Below are 16832 nucleotides of genomic sequence, written 5' to 3'. Positions count from 1 at the left end.
TAGATTAAAAAAAAAAACTAAGATAGTGAGATAAAGACAACGAGCAAGAAAAAACGGGAACGTTAAAATGGGGAATGTTCATATGCAGCAATGCCATCTAGTGGTGAAATCTAAGAATTACAAAAGCAGAAAAAAAGTCTTCGATGTTTGGTTATGTGTCCACTACAGAACAGCATCGTGTTTGAAGGCCAAAAAGCTCCATTGGTCTCTTCAGACCAAGGAATTTATTCCTACTTGCAATGGAGTCTCCCCTATGCCTTCTGGTAGACTATAGTTGCGCCTTGATCTGAGGGGTTTATTTAAATGTCCTATTTTGCATTTTAAAACAAAATTAAACTTCCACATTTTTTTTGTTTTTCATTTAGGCTTTCAAATTACCACTCTTTACCAGTGGGTGGCAGTATTGTAATATTTCAGAACGAAGCAGGAGCGGGTGTTTTTTTTTTTTTTTAAGCGCAATAAACGATCTTTGGCTGCGGTGCTGCACTCACAGCTCTTTTCTGTTGTTAAGCGAACTCCAGCTATTTACCTCCTGCCAAAGAAACGAACCGAAATGCTGGGAAACACCGCTGGACATGAAGTCGGTAAGGAAGGGATTTTGTTAACCACCTGAAACGCTGTTGTTTTATATTTTTGAGAACCCTCGCAATAATTGGAGTATCTCGTGTCTGCGTTAAATTGTTGCTAAGCTAACTTCCCGGCGAAGCGGTAAAAACACACCCAGATATCGAAGCTGCTCTGGTAACTGATAATGACTCGGTGGTTGAGTCGTCTTCTTAATTTATTTTATTAAGAGGTAAGGCCTCTCTGACGTGGGCTTGTGATATTTCAACGTGGGAAATATTGTTTACTAGCTCATTTGAAACTAGCGGTGAGGACGCACGTGAGAGTGTTCCCTCCCTGGACACGAGTGGGTGACAGCTGAGAGACAAACGGGAGGTCTGAACATGGTAGACGGGATCATAGACTTTAGGAACCGGGCTCAACCATCTGCAACAGGCAGTGGAGAGGCAGAAGAGCCCTAGGGTGGTCTCTGCATTAGGACCCATACTACAAGGGGGGAAAGGGAAGGTACACGACGTGTTTTGGAGTTAGTGGTAAAATAAAGAAAGTGAGGATTCCTGTCGAGGAGGATAAAGAGTTGCATGATTAGAGGTGAGGAAATCACAGGAGCAGCTTGGAGATAAAAATCAGAAGGAATGGTTGACTAAAAGCAAAGATTCCTCGATGTAATGGAGAATATACAGATTGTTGATGTGGCAGAGGAAGACGCCATTCTAATTCTTTTCGCCACAATTTGAAGAAAAGAGGTTAATTACACTGTTTACATTGGTAGGTTGTTAAACAATGGACATTGGAGCTCAAATCCTCTGTCTAATTATATTCAGTAGTTTCTATGTGTTTTTTCAGTGAAAGTTATCTATTCATAGTTCATGTGTCCATTTCATCTGCATCGTTTCGTACTACTTTCTTATCCTTTGGATTGTTTCAGGGCAGAAGCTGTGCAGCTAAGTGCCTCCCTGGCTTCTATAAGCTCACCTGTCAATTATTGACACCCAGCACACCACTTCCAGTCTGCAGTCGAACACTCCTGACAGGATTTGAGAAGATTTGTCTTAATTCAGCCTGTGTGAGAGCTCAGACGTTGCCCTGAATCCTGGGTGACATTTTGGTGCCAGTGATGAGTGCCGTCGGTGAAGATTCATCAAGAACTTGTTCGTCAAGTTGGAGCTGACGTTGCCAAGTTCTTTCAGCTGAAGAAGAGTCTGCGCAGGGAGTCCTTGGCATCTACCTGTGCTTCTGACGGCAACTAGAACATCTGGAGGCGCTTTGCAACACGCCGCCATGCCCACCAACCAGTCATCGCCGTGGGGCGGAGGGAATCTCAGGCCATGCTCCAACACACATAATGCCCCCACTGCTGCCTTGGTTTCAGGTGCAACCTTTAAATCGTCTTTCAGGCACACTCCACCGGAGCTCCCCAAAGCTACCAGCCTGGACAAACATCTGCCATCTACCGGTGCTTCATCCATGATGTCATCTGTGTGCCCTGTGTGGAAGACAGGCAGTGGAAATGGTTCTAACACCAGGACTCACCACCTTGCGTCAGATAAGTCAGCAAAGCAGCCAGAACACCAGAACCGGACTCGGAGACCAAATCAGAACCTGGCAGCGTCAGAACTGAATCGACCTAATGCCAGGATCATGGTACAGGAGGTCCAGCTGAGAGGAGTCACTGAGGGCTGTTTACCAGCCCAGCCCCTTCAGTCTGGAGACGGAGCCGCATTGGTACCTAGTCAGGATTCCACTGACCATGTGCCACTGGAGTCTTCACCAGGTTGTCATGAAGACCTGTTCATCAGAGGACATGCCGCTGTGCCACAAAGCGCCAAGCTGATGGTGAGTGGGTTCATCTCCTGCACTGAGGCCAGAGCAGCAGATATACAGCAGGTTTATAGAAAATATACAACACGGGCCAGTAGTGCTCCAGTGGTGTTCCTGTTCTCCATTATTACTGCTCATCCTGCGCTGTTCAACCAACAGAGCAGCAGTTTTATGGCGGCAACACAACCGGAGATTACATCCACTTTATCACTCAGGAATCCATGCAGACTGTCTGCCATGGCTGCACATGTCAATTATCCAGGAAATGAATAACAAGCATTGAAACATTAGTGCATACAGCTCCAAAATTTCAATTCATATTTTGTCATGTTAGAAATATCAATTTATCTATTTTTATTTTGTATTTTATGCAAGGAAGACTCTTTAGTTTTCTTTATTTTTTTAATAAAAATGTGGCAAGCATAATTCACTCCCTTATTAATTAAAGGTCTAGCCTTTGACTAGGCCAATAGTGCCCAAAGTCAGTCCTCAGGAGTCGGCGTCCTGCACGTTTTAGTTCTCTCTGGTTGTAGTAACAACCGTTTCAGCATGTCGGTGTTCTTCTTAGGGCTTCTAGTGAGCTTTCATTTGATCCAGGCACCACTGAAGTGGGTTTAAATCAGAACATAAAAATGTTCAGATTTTAACCATATCATTGCAACTCTGGCTGAATGTTTGGGGTTGTTGTCTTTCAAGATGAATATCAGCCTATAATAGTTTTCTTGCCCTTTACTTTTCTCCTGCCATCACCTCATACCCATGTTTTTGACCCAGATGGAGAAAATCTTTCCCACAGCATGATGCTGGCACATCCATTTTTTTTTTTTTTTTTTTTTTTTGCATGTAAGCCGGAAATGTTCCTGACCTGTCTGCTGTGGTCCTCTGAGGGCTTCATAGAGCAGCTGCATTACACTGAGATTTCATCCCACACACTTAGATTCTACTCAAGTCTAGCTTTTAAAATCTCAATGAAATACAAAAAGCTTAAGCAGTATAAATACTTCCGTGTCACATGTTTTGTGACTGTGTTTATCTGGTGACACTTTTTCTGTTTTATTCCTCAGCCTAAGACTACAGACTGTTCCTCTTCACCACCAGTGCCTCACCTGTGCTTGAAGCTGTCCAAACATCAGGGAACAAAGTTACGGAAGAATACCTCTGGACACAAGGGCACAAAGCAAGAAACGAGAAGCACAAAGTGGCAGCTGAACTCTCCACGAAGGAGCCATTCAGCGAAGATGCCAACAAAACACACTAAGACCCAAAATGGCCGTGCAACACGGTCGCCTTCAAGGAATCAGCGGCTAGTTAAAGGTGGTCCTGCGGGTGTTCTGGTTACAGCTGCAAACCGCAAATCCCACAGCGCACCGTTGCCCCAGCTACCTACATGCAGAGAACTGGATTCATCTCCCTGCAGCGATGTGCCAGCTGTGCAGTGTGGCGGTCAACGTCTGCAGCCCACAGGGCTCCATGCTGGTGAAGGTGTAACTCCATGTCTTGCTGGAGCTTTGGTGGGCTCAGTGACCAATCAGATATCAGCCATTCACCTCACCAAGGAAGGACAGCCTTCCTCCACTTCAACTCAGTCTCTGTACTCATCCTCATCAGTGACAGAGGAGCAGCTGATGAGGTGAGTCAATGGTTTTAATCATTGTTTTTGTTTTGATCCACTTAACTTGGAGTGTCTCATTCTCGCCTTGTTCTTCCAGCTTGGAGTGTGTGATGCAGGTGGATGGAATGGAGGAGGAGCTTCCAGATGAGCTGGAAAATGCCTTCAGTGATGATGGTGAGTTCATTAAAAGTATATTTTATTACCTGATTTATTGTTTAGACAGTTAAGCAGGGTTTCCCCAAGAAAACTTACTAAGCCCGGTGGTCAGGGTGCCGAGGCGGTCCACCGTGTTTTTGTATTAAAAGATGTTAAGTAGACAGGAAATGTAAAAAATATTACTGGGTAATTATATTAATTGCACTTCAGCATAACATAAATTAAAAGATTTTAAATTAACATTTAAATGTAAGATTTTAAAGAGCTGGCATGTGTACTTTGTAAAAGTTCAAAGAACAATATTCATAGTTAGATTGTTTTGTTACCATAGCTACAATCTGATGCTATGAGTTTAATCTTTAAGTTTAAGCTCTGTTTGTTCACAAATACAAATTACTAAACTGCAGTTGTAAGTGATTGATTTTTAGGTTGACCAATTAAACTACTCCCTTCTCCCAGATTTCACTAAAATCTTAGTGCTGATGTTTTTAGGAGCTAGAAAGGCCCCCAAGTCAAATTCTGCTCCAGGCCTCATACAGCCTTGGACCGGCCCTATGATGAGTTAAATCCGCTACACTGTGCAGAAATGAGCAACAAACGGGAGATTTAATTCAATGCTGCTAATGTGGCTTTAGTAGCTCTTCCATTTCGTGTCTGTTGAATTTTTAATAAGCGTCACAGAAACTACGCGGCCACGCTCACTGACTCTGGCTGACGAAGTAGACAAAGCATTTGGTATGGTTGGATGCATCGTGTAACCAGAAAAATAATGCTAAAGGTAATATAAAGCCAGCGTGATGCCTGACTACAAGGCGAGCACGAAAGCTCTTCCGTGGGCTGAACCTGCATGATGAGGTTTACTGATGGTAAATCCAGATTTTCTACTCAACTGGAACTCTGGACAATATGGAGATGAGACATAATAATTTTCTCTGTTTCCATTTTCAGATGATTCAGAATGTTATTCCATCATTCGTTCTTCTTCTTCTGATACATCAATTCCTTGCATCTCTAGGTAACGCATGCACTCACACACACACACACACACACACACACACACACACACACACACACACACACACACACACACACACACACACACACACACACACACACACACATCCTAGTACTTCTCTTGTTCTGAGTGCTTTGTAAAGACCAAGGTTTTTCCCAGAAAACTTGCTAAGCCTGGTGGATGGGCACTAGGGCAGCAATTCATCCAGCGGGCCACCGTGTTTTTGAGTTAAATTTTTTTTAAAGTTGACAGGAAACTTGAAATATCATTTGATAGCTGTGTGGTTTTGGAAGATTAATACCTGAACACCAACTGTAAATTCTTAAAAAATGCATATATTAAAAAAAACCTTAAATAAATAAGCAATGCTTAGCCTGGTGGGGGGACAAGTAAAGCCTGGTGAATCGCCAGGCTTATAATACACTGAAGACTATTGCTTTCAGGCCCTTATCCTAACTATAACCCTAACCATTACTAGTATATTCCCAACCCTAACCAATACTTAACTGACACCATGCTCCCTAACAGGTGTGTTAGACCCTTATGGCCCTAACGTACTTCATACAAAGTATTGAAATCGGTTCTCATTGACGCAGATGCATGATGAAAATTGGAAACTTGACTCCAGTCCCTGGTTAAACTATTTCTACAGAGCTCTGTATGAAGTATTGTCTGCTAGGTCAGAAGTTTGTTGCTGTGCTTTATGCACTCAGACAGCAACGTTGATATTCCTTTTCAACTAGTCTACTTCCACTATCCGGTTTCTGCATTCACAGGAGACATGGATACCTTTGAGGAACATTTATCTTGTGCGATGAGGAATTATGTACATTTTTAAGATTCTTCACTAAGTAACTTGTACATGGTTAATAACTCCTGGATGGAAACTGTAATGTCGTCGTTCACGAAGGAGGCTGCCTGCAGAAAATTGTGCCGCTCTGTCTGTGACGTCGGCCGAAAACTGAGGATTCAGGGAGGGAGAGTGTAGCTGGTAGAGCCGGGATGTATGCAGATAGAGGAAGGGTGTCGCCCAGGTGGTCCGCGCCGTGTTATGAAAGGTGTGTGCAAATACGAACGTGCCAAAACCACCAGCAGTCAGCTGTTCGGCTTCAGATGAACAGCTCTCTGCCTTTTAGAGAGCAACCAGCGTCATGACAACCAAGAACCCCAGCAGACCGGTCAGGCAGAACGGTGTGGAGAAGCATGTAGCAGGATTAGGGTTAGGTTTTTAAAGAATCTGTAGTCAGGAAAATGATTGGTCATGCACGCCACAGGTCTGGCCTTACTGGAAGAGTGACAAGAAGACAACAATAAAAAGTCCTGTTAGTTGTTTACTCTGCTCAGATGAGCCCAAGCGGAGCTTTTAGGCCTGAAAGTAAAACACTTGAGTATTTTTTAAAAAGAACGACTCTCCACTTTACTCTGAACACGTCGTCCCCATGGTGACACATGCCAGATGGTGGCAGCAGCATTCTGTGGGGATGCTTCTCTTTAGCTGAACAGGTAATCTGGTCAGAGTTAATGAACATAAGGAATCCTGAAAGGGAACCATTTACAGACGATGAAAGACATGAATATATTTTATCTCATTAAAATACTTTGCTTGAAATGTGACAAACATCTGAAAAAGTTTAAAGGTCCTGATCCCTGATAATAAATTCAAATTCATATGTGCTCACAAAGGTTTTTGTTTCTTCAGAAACAAGCAAAATATTCAGCATCTTCCTTTTGCCGTCACTTAGAAAGGAAGCTGATTGGTCCTCCTGGCCCTCAAACATCTGCCCAGCTGATCTGGTCTCCCTGTTGTCCTCTCAGTTTGTTGTTGGACAGGCTGAAAGCAGCAGATGATGGTGGAAAGCTCTGCTGTATTGTCTCTGGACAGCTGATTCTCTGCTAAAACAACCCAGATCAGGAGCACTATTGTTTCCTTCCCCAACTGGTTTGTTCCTCAGCTCATTCACTGAGCTCACTGACACCCTGAACTCTCCACATCTCCACCTGAGAGCTCCACCTGTTTATATTCCATATAGCTAGAAGCCTGTCTGTAATTCCAAAGTAACCTGTCAGAAGTTTAGCTGAATCTGGAAATCTCATCTCGTCTTCTATGACTGTCATGTGAGTATCTCTGAGCTGTAGTTGTTCTTAAAGAAATGAAGTTTAGCCGGTATTAATACTCCACTAAATGACTGTAGGTCAGATCAGAATTGCTGTCCTTTGTGTGTAAAGGCCTCTGCCACCTAATCCTACCTGGCATCATGTTACGCGCATGTAGAGCACCTTGTGTTACAAAATGAATCTGTGACCTGATAGTGTTAGTTAAATGTCACTGAGTTCGCCTGTGGCTGCATTACTCTTTAATCTGCTCACGTTGTGGTTTGCTGTGTTAATTACAAGCTCCACTGTTTTGAGCCCGTTGATAAATCTGCATTTTATAATGTTAGATAATGCTATCCAGTGTGCTGTTTGTTCTTCTTTGGCTGCACATATCGAATCAGAGGTTTTTCTGAAGCTCTGAGTTACACTGCTGTCTCTCTGTGGATCACTGGAAATCTACAATTACAATTCATGGTTTCTGTTGGTTTTGGTCACATTTTCTTCCACTTTTCTCTGTTAGATAGCTCGTCTTCCTCCCTAGCGCTGAAAAACGCATCATAATATAAGTCGGTATAGATAATTATTGATTAGTGTTTTTTTTTTTTTTTTTACTTTCTTTTAATATTTGAAATAACACCAAGCTGGTGATGTGACCTTTCCTGTTTTATCCACATGCTATTGTTTATTTTTATGCTGTTTTGAGGCACGGTGGGGGAAACCTTAAGCTGCTGTGCAACCAACAGGTTGTTGCTAGGTAACCAAAGACTGAGTTAGTTGATGTCACACACCTTGCTTTTCTGGTTGTGAGAGATTAAGCCTACATCTCCCAGAATGCTGTGTGGTTCTGGATTAGATTTCAGTGAAATAAAATATTCTGTCAATGGTATTATCTATTGATATTGATCACGTCTATTGTGATATATATTGTCATTGATGTGTTGTCCTTCTGCTGGAGTCCTGGATTATCCCACAAAAATGAAGCAACAATTCTCAGAAAACAGAAATGTAATCATCGTCAGCGATGCCACTCGTTTAAAAATAACTCTGTGTTAACACTGTTGCCAGAAGTCCTGGGTGAACCATCCAAAACACTAAATTCAAGTGTTGTGATCATGTCCATGGTCACAGTTGTGTAAAACCCACATAGGCATACAGACCAGTAACAATTTAGGGATGTCCTTCTCTATTCCAACATGGCTGTGCTCAGGTTTGCAGACCAAGGTCCATAAAGACATGGATGAATGAGTTTCATGTAGAAGAATCTGACTAGTCTTGCATAAATTCCCGATCTGGAGTGAATTAGAGCAGGATCTTCTTATCCAGCATCACTCTCTGATCTTACAAATGTTGATTGGTCAAAAACTCCCATCATCTCCCTCCTCTCCTCGGCCCTGTGGATAGCCTTCCTACAAGAGCTGAAGCTGTGTTGCTGTAAAGAGTGGGACTTTATGGCGTAAGAACGGGAAGTCTCAAGTTCATGTGAGTGTGAGGGCAGATGAGTGAATCTGTTGTGAGTGTTTTTCAGCATTCCTGCAAAGTCAGTGGATTTTTTTTTTCCTTTTATTACCTCTTCAGTTTTCCTTTGATCACATCCAAACTTTTTTGGAATTATGGTTGGATTCTTTAGTCTTTCTGTGGAGAGCAGTCAGACAAACCTGTGAATCTTCAACCTGCTCAACTCTTCTTATTTCTCCTATCATCCCTTCCTGTTCAGTATTGAAGAGCCGATGGTGTTGGGGGCAGAGGATGATCGAGAGGAGCGACCGGCGCTTGTACCCAGCCTTTTTCCCCTCATGCGCCCCACACTCTACTTCAGCACAGCCAGTGAGAAAGGTCAGGAGTGACTCCTCTGTAATTTAGAACCAGTAGATGCTCTTTACCAGCTGATCTTATGTCTGGTGTTCTGCAGTGGAGCTGCTGCCTGCCGAACAGAGACGCCTACTCAAATGGAAGATGAGCTCCGTTACCCCCAACATCGTCAAGCACACCATCGCTAGGTCACACTTCAAAGCCACCAAGAGTGAGTCATCACACACCAAAACCTGAACACTTTTCAGACAGTGAGATGGGAATCTGTTTAGTCACGCTTTGTGAGTGAATTGTGTTGTTAATCCAGAGAGCAACAACTGGCTGGGCTGCTGGGGACACCACATGAAATCTCCTGGCTTTAAGGCCATCGGCGAGCACCAGAAGGCGAGTATCTGCATACGCACACACTCCAGCCAACGTTCCTGCAGTTTCCAGATTGAACGTGTGGTGGTTCTTTTTTTATTTTTTTGCAGTTGAACCACTTTCCAGGAACCTTTCAGATTGGCAGGAAGGACCGACTTTGGAGGAATCTGTCCAAGATGCAGCATCGCTTTGGCAAGCAGGAGTTTAACTTTTTCCCAAAGACGTTCATTCTTCCTCAGGATATCAAACTGCTGCGGAAGGCATGGGAAGATAGTGGCTCCAAGAAGAAGTGGATCATCAAACCTGTACGTTCTGCACCTTTCTGATTTTATGTGAACTATATCTTTCATTTATTTATTTTTTTTATAAAAAAGTGTAGCTTCATCAAGTGTAGCTTGAAAAACTTGTTCTTTTTCCTTAATCTTGTTCTTTTGTCTCCCAGCCTGCATCAGCCAGAGGAACGGGGATCCAGGTCATCCACAAATGGAGTCAGCTGCCCCGCAGGAGACCACTGCTGGTGCAGAAGTAAGCAGCACAGATCTGACCAAAGCTCACTGTCAGTATGTGTATGGAAACATTTTCCTCTGCTTCCTTATCTGCAGGTACCTTCACAAACCCTACCTCATTGGCGGGAACAAGTTTGACTTGCGGATCTACGTCTACGTGACATCCTACGAGCCGCTCCGAATTTACCTGTTCTCTGACGGACTGGTCCGCTTCGCCAGCTGCAAGTGAGAATGAACAACATCCTGTGGGGTTATGTGGACTGGCACTGATCCCCACTGAGGCAGAGGTTCTGTTTCTCTGCAGGTATTCATCTTCCATGAAGACCCTAAACAACAAGTTCATGCACCTGACCAACTACAGCGTGAACAAGAAGAACTCTGAGTACCAGACAAACAGTGATGACAAGGCCTGCCAGGGACACAAATGGTACGCATCACAATCACAGAGGATACTTGAATGAAGCATTTGGTGGGATTTTTTATTTTTTTTGTAAGTTGTGCATAAAAATTCTGCATGTCAGTTACACATGTGTCCTGTTGGCTGGATTCTCTCTGCCCTCGATTCTCGCGTACGATGAATATTTTAATAATCGCAAAGATGCCAGAGCTCAGAAATGGTGCTGTACACGTTTTGATGAAGAAGTGTCAAAAAACATTGTCATCGCGTCATTTAGCAACATGATCCCTGCTCTGTGTTTTCCTGATCTGCTGTGACGTTCAGCCAATAAAACACAGCTTCTTTTCCATTTTGTTAATATTAAAGTCAAATGTTTTTCTGTTGCGTCTTTTCAGGGCTTTGAAGGCTCTGTGGCACTTCCTTGGCTCTAAAGGCATCAACACCGACCTGTTATGGGAGAAGATTAAAGACATTGTGATCAAAACTATTATAGCGTAAGTTCACTGTTCCATTTACTGGGAACTTTCTTTACAGATCCTGGTGATCTGTCACAAACACACTTATCGAGGTCTAATGACACATTCAGCTCAGGATGCAATACATTTTATAGGATTTATGAGAATGACAATGTTTTGGGGGGGAGGGGGGAGACTACAAAATTTTCACAAAGTTAGCAGATGTTTCAAAGATCAAATTTGTTTCCACGTTAGACTCTAAATTGTTTAATGAATAAAAAGAACATTTAACATCACACATCAATAAAAACAAGGTTTAGTTTTTAGTTGTGTTTAAAACAAGTGTATTCCATCCACCCTAACTAGATCAGATTTAGAAGAAGTGACATTTCTACATGGCTAATAATTTAGCAGTAGGTATAGTAGAGCAACAGGAAACCGACAATGACGATGTGCATCATGCTGATTCAGCATAGTTGAATCATGGTTTGCACAGAGTGTGTTCCAAATAAACCCAGGGCTCATTTATTGTGGGAGCAAACAGAACTCAAGCAGGCGGTTCGTGTATAAGGAGAAGGGCATCTTATGTAGGACATGTTGGTTTAGAGAACGTCAGAGTGAAATTCAGGAGTTGAACATAGCTTTTAATGTTGATGAAGGGGGAAACACAAAGAATGCAGAGAATGATAAAACCTTCTGTTCCAAATGAAGAAGAATGAATAAACTCATAAAGAATCAGCCAAATATGTTTTTTTTAACACATTGTCATTATTCTGAACACAACTGTATCTGAAAACTGTTTTTAAAGAACCTCAGCCAGTGAGTTCTGACTTGTCAAACACTTTTACACTTTGAACTAGAAATGCAGTCCAGGTCCTACACAGAGCATTGTTCTAACATCACTTTGGCTTCATCAGTCAAAGCCACAGTATCTGTCCCAGACTTGTTCATAGACCAAACACCGTGTTTGTGTGGGAAGCTAAAACGATGCTAGAATCAAACAAGTTTCTTCATTTCTGTGTTTGCTTCTCAGTTCTGAGCCATATGTGAACACCCTGCTGAAGATGCACGTGAAAACGCCTCACAGCTGCCACGAGCTGTTTGGCTTCGACATCATGCTGGACGAGAACCTCAAACCCTGGATCCTGGAGGTCAACATATCACCCAGGTGACACGCAGACCGCTGCACCTGCTGTCAGATGAAAGGCTGTAGAGGCGCGTCTGTAGCTCTGCTCTCTGTCCTCCAGCCTCCACTCCAACTCTGCCCTGGATGTTTCCATTAAAGGCCAGATGATCAGAGACCTCTTAAACTTGGCCGGCTTCAGGATTCCCCCGAGAGAAGAAGTGGTGTCCTCCTGCAGCAGTGCCTCCAGCTCCACCAGCAGGTAGGGAGGAGCTTCTACACCTCGGTTCCTATCGCTGGGATTCTGTATTTGAGATGAAAAAAGGGACTGCCTTGGTTACCTTCTTGTTTTTTTATGCAATTCTCAGGAATAAGATTAAAATTAGTGTCTCTGTTTTATAGTTTGCATGGAGGGAACAAAGGAAAGAGCAAATCTGATCTGTCTGCTGATGAGAAAGTAAAACGAGCCTTTTTCCTTGCACAGCGCTATGCTGACCAGGTAAACAAACACAAGCACACAGCTCTGTTACAGCAGGTGAGTCTACTGATAAAATAACATCACCTGCTTTCAATAAGTGCTTTTACTAGAGAACATTTGAAAGAAACTACATGCACAATGTTGCTAGTTTTTCTGTTTTCTCTCCTCACAAAGACAAAAATAAGTTTTTAACTTGTTTGTCGTCTCCTTCCTCATAAAGGACTTCCTATCATCAGTGTTGGACATTTTGACTCCTGAGGATGTCCGCGTGCTGGCCGAGAGCGAAGACGAATTGAATCGACGAGGAGAGTTTGAGCGCATTTTCCCATCGCAGTCTTCATCACGCTACCTTCGCTTCTTTGAGTGTCCCAGATACCTCAACATTCTGCTGGATCAGTGGGAGCAGAAGCACTGCAATGACCGGACCAAATGTGAGAGCCCAGGCAAAATAAGCTCCGTTTTCCGGCAGGACGCTTAGTGCTCTACGGTGAAGAAACATTCGATTAGAATTGTTTGAGCTGCATCTGTCTTGCTAGATGAGAAAACCTGCAGTCTTGTTTTTAGAATGTTTTATAAAGTGGCGGCCCAGACACAGTGAGCATTGTGTTTCTCTCCATGGTCTAACTAAAGTACTTGCATGGGGAAAAAAAGTTATTTTTTAGCAGCGACGTAACCTGGTGAAATTGTTTTTTTTGTGTGTTGTGTGCAGGCATCAGTTTTCTGAGGCTTCTCTGTCAGAAAGGAATCCATCTGGGGAGCAGTGACTCCGCTCACATGGTGAGAAGCTCCCGGGCCGGCCCTGCCAGTGGCCATTGCATCCCCGTTAGGTTATCCAGGCAGAACAGCTGCTTTCAGGAAGAGGAAATAGAAGAGAGAAGCATGGGCCTTAAACACATGATCACAAAATTTGATTTTCGGTACAAATATTTGATGATTGATTTTTTTTTTTTTTTTCTCACCAAATTTATCATCGTCTAACTTAGAGACCCACAGAGAAACCATGCAGTTGTTCACACAGAGGCCCTGATCAGGAATCTAGTTAGAAAAAAGAAATCCTGTCCAGTAAACATAAACACACCAGACTGACAACACTGTACTCCTTAGTGTAGATGATGCTGCTGAGGGAAGAAGACCAGTTTTGTTTTGTTTTTCATTATCAAAAAAAAACACAAGGCTATTTTCATTGTTTTGAATTAATGAAATGCTGTTTTGCTGCAGAGCGGTGTAACACCAGCTGCCCTCTCACATATGGTGACATTGGTCCCAACATTAATACTAATAATAATTGATCTTCACAGAAAGCTTCCTTAAAGCTGTAGAATGTTGTGACCAATGTCACTGGGAGAACTGGGAGAAAGCAGAGGAGCTCCATCTTTTCACAGATTGTCTGTCTTATACCATACTCTTACTACAAAGTGTCAGTTTCAACAAATATGTAAAAGAACATTTTTTATTCAAGTTGCTGTATTTAGTTGGGCTCTATAGATCTGAAGCCACAATGACTGAGCTGCAGGTTTGTCTTTTCTTTCCTTCATTTTTTATTTTAATTTTATTTTTTTTAAACAGTGCTGTAGTATCAGAATATAGCAGACAAACAGAAACTGAGAAGGTGGAACCAAGAGGGAAGAAGCCTCGCTGAGAGCTGCAGATGTTAAACGTCCGTCTCTTTTTTGGTTGTTTGTGTGCAGTGGTCCAAGAGTCGCTGCAAGTCGAGGACGGAAGCCCAGAAACCAGGTGTGGCGAGTCCATCCAGATCCAGGTAAACGGCCACAGCGCCATGGAAACCAATCCAAGCAATGCAGCTCCTCTACCATGAAGTTGTCAAAAAATATTTTCAAAATTAGAACACTGACATTTAACCTTTCGGAGATGAAAACAAAAACTGACTCACTTCAGTTATTGTCTTCCTGATTCGTCCATTATGACTTTAGACATGCAGTTTAATATTTGCTTTACTGGTAGAAACATTTCCAGCATGTTTCTGACATTGACCAGGTCTGATGGTGACCCTCATAGAGGACACAGTCAGCGTCTAGACCTCCATGATGCATCTCAAGGCTGCAGTTATCCATGCAGCCTTGAGATGCTGCCCTTTTTCCTTACACTCAATTTTGCATTAATGTGCAAAATTACCTACATACATTGGTACTCAGACATACCTGTGAAATAAAAGCTCTCCGTAAAACCAGCAGTTATTAATTATGTAATCTGACAGAGTCATGTTTATGGAAGTGGATTAGGGCCACAGAGTGGAAAACAAGCCGACTTGAGTCTCAGAATTCTGACTTTTGGTTTTGAAAGATTAAAGTCAAAATTAAAAAGTCAGAATTATTCTTTTTCTTTTCTCCGGTGGCCCTAATCCTTTCCTGTACGTGTTTGACTTGCAGACAGTCCTGAGTTGTCTCTTTGTGTGTGTGTGTTGTGTTTCAGGGTGGTGGTCAGCCATCATAACGCCTCTGATGGCGACTGTTCAGACCCAGAGTCGCCGTCTGTCTCCAGCCTGCTCAGCTCCCAGAGTACAGGGTCCAGTGTGTGCAGCAGTGCCTGTTCCAGCCCTCAGCCCACCCCCATTCAGAACCTGCTGCCTCAGCACTTTTCCTCCTTCTGATGATATCTGGGACCAGAACTGACACAGAAACTGGGTACCACAGAGTCCTCCAAACTCTCTGGAGCTAAAAGAACAAAGGACTCTGTTCAGGTTTACTTTAACTGGACCGTCAGAGGGACAAACAGCAGCTGCTTCTGTGGCCTTTAGAAAATCGATCTTGAAATTTCTGCTAAATTGAAGCAGAGAAGCTTTTACTTAATTTTTTTTTTGGACATTTTTCCAGGGGACCCCCAAAGAGTGGCCCCTGCCCCCGTTTGCTCTGGTGATGAAAGGTCGTCGTGTCAGCTTTTGTGTCCTGTCCTGAAAGCTGGACACACCCAGAGGCCCTGATGTGTCCCTTCTGTCTGCACCTCTCCGACTCGCCCGGGCCTGTCAGGTTGCCACGGTCTCAGTCTGTTGCAGTGCTGGGTTTGCGGCTACGGAGGAACTTTGATAGCAGAACGGGATGTAATGCGAGATTTATTTCAGTCGGCATGGAAACGAGCTCATCAGGCTGCGTTGAGGTTCTGTGCAGCTCTGTCGGCTCAGAACAAGAATTCACTGTGATAACTCTGAGCTGCTGCATGCATCACACCAGCTGAACCTTTTTTTCCCTCCAGGCTGATGCGGTGCTGATCCTCACTGCCTCCCCAGGAGTCAGGCTGCAGGGTCCTGTTCACAACACAGAATCAAAGTGTCCAAGGCTTCTTGAAGGGCTGCTCTCAGCTGAAGCCTAACCGAAGCTGTTTTCATCTCGCATGTTTCCAAGTTGCTTGAGTGGAAGTTTGTTTGAGCTTCATGTATTTCTTCTTAACAGGTTTCAGTCGGACTAACGTTCTACCTCTGTTATGGTGATGAGAGCAAGTAAATGCTGTAGTTCAAGTATTTCAGGGTCATTACCCGGCTGCTGTGGGAGGCAGCTGGGATTTTCCAATGCAAAAGACAAGAAGTGGGCTTCCTGCCACAAAATCAAGGATGCACAAAGCTGAAAAGCGCTCTGTGTTTCTGTATTGCGTTTGCCGATTTAATATATAGTATTTTCCAGAAGTTTGTTTTTTAACCCTGTTTGTACACAGCTGCTAAACTAATGTTCCTCTTTTCACTGGTCTCTTCAGTAGAACAGTGTTTAATATGCATAGTTTGACATCAGTCATCTCACAACAAAAACCAATTGGCAGTGATTAGACTGTGATTTGACGTTGATGTGTAGCTGCGCATAACGACCACCAGGGGTCCTGCTGCACAGAGCAGCAACGGTTTTGACAGGTTTTTATGGAGCAGAGTGCTAACATCACATGCCTTAGAGTTGTGCCTTGTGTGTCATTACAGAAAGATTAGAAAGACGATGAAACATGAGTGAATTGTTGCTTAATTAATAGTTACTTGCTTATTTTGAAACTGCTTGCTGAAATCTGATGGGTAAAGTCGGTGCTTCCCCAGGCTGGGACCAGGACCACACGTTTCATTTGACAAGTGTGGCGTCCTTGACTTCCTCAGAACAAAATAGAATAAAAGTTATAAGGCGGAGCATATTTATGAGAGAAACGGCTATTTTACTGTAAACATTTGACTTGGTTAGGAACTCTGCTTGCAGGTACTTTGTAAAGTCTGACTTGTGTAATAAATCCCATTGAAAACATGTCCATCCCCAGCTGTCTGCAGAGAAGCTGCTGCTGGTTTACTGAACATGCCTTAAGCCTCTGTGTGACAGCAGTGTCCCCATACTGAGGCGTTCTCTGTTGTTTGCATTCACAGAAGCACCTCTGGATCTTTTTAATCCACCGGTCTTTGTTCAAGGATGTTTTAAATGCTCAGGTTGACATGGAGCAAATAAAAGTTATTTGACATACAA

At 43.2% G+C, this 16832-nt stretch overlaps 1 protein-coding gene across 2 annotated transcripts; it reads left to right on the top strand.

Moving 5' to 3' along the window:
- Window positions 1-291: 291 nt before the first annotated feature.
- Window positions 292-16832, top strand: ttll4 (tubulin tyrosine ligase-like family, member 4). Of its 2 annotated transcripts, none has more exons than XM_015008849.2 (20): window positions 292-584; window positions 1493-2400; window positions 3450-4015; window positions 4095-4171; window positions 5102-5168; window positions 8977-9095; window positions 9172-9282; window positions 9379-9455; window positions 9545-9739; window positions 9877-9959; window positions 10037-10165; window positions 10245-10367; window positions 10733-10831; window positions 11826-11960; window positions 12040-12177; window positions 12318-12414; window positions 12614-12824; window positions 13103-13170; window positions 14082-14152; window positions 14824-16832. In XM_015008849.2, exons 2-20 carry the CDS (start codon window positions 1846-1848, stop codon window positions 14999-15001), a joined length of 3099 nt encoding a protein of 1032 aa, XP_014864335.2. In that variant the 5' UTR covers window positions 292-584; window positions 1493-1845; the 3' UTR covers window positions 15002-16832. The 2 variants fall into 2 exon arrangements, with proteins under 2 accessions (XP_014864335.2, XP_014864336.2); XM_015008850.2 differs by lacking the exon at window positions 292-584 and adding an exon at window positions 603-1155.

Source organism: Poecilia mexicana, unplaced genomic scaffold (assembly GCF_051168715.1).
Source record: "Poecilia mexicana isolate PSO_F unplaced genomic scaffold, ASM5116871v1 scaffold_2, whole genome shotgun sequence".
NCBI classification, from domain to species: Eukaryota; Metazoa; Chordata; class Actinopteri; order Cyprinodontiformes; family Poeciliidae; genus Poecilia; species Poecilia mexicana.
The sequence above is the reverse complement of the archived record's forward strand: the minus strand, read 5'-3'. Positions and strand labels throughout refer to the sequence as shown.

Bases quoted from the DNA above. Each gene is read 5' to 3' on its own strand.
- ttll4 (XM_015008849.2), top strand. From the start codon at position 1,846: ATGCCCACCAACCAGTCATCGCCGTGGGGCGGAGGGAATCTCAGGCCA. The intron at 5,169-8,976 runs GTAACGCATGCA...CTTCCTGTTCAG, and splicing joins TCAATTCCTTGCATCTCTAG to TATTGAAGAGCCGATGGTGT. The intron at 12,415-12,613 runs GTAAACAAACAC...TTCCTCATAAAG, and splicing joins CACAGCGCTATGCTGACCAG to GACTTCCTATCATCAGTGTT.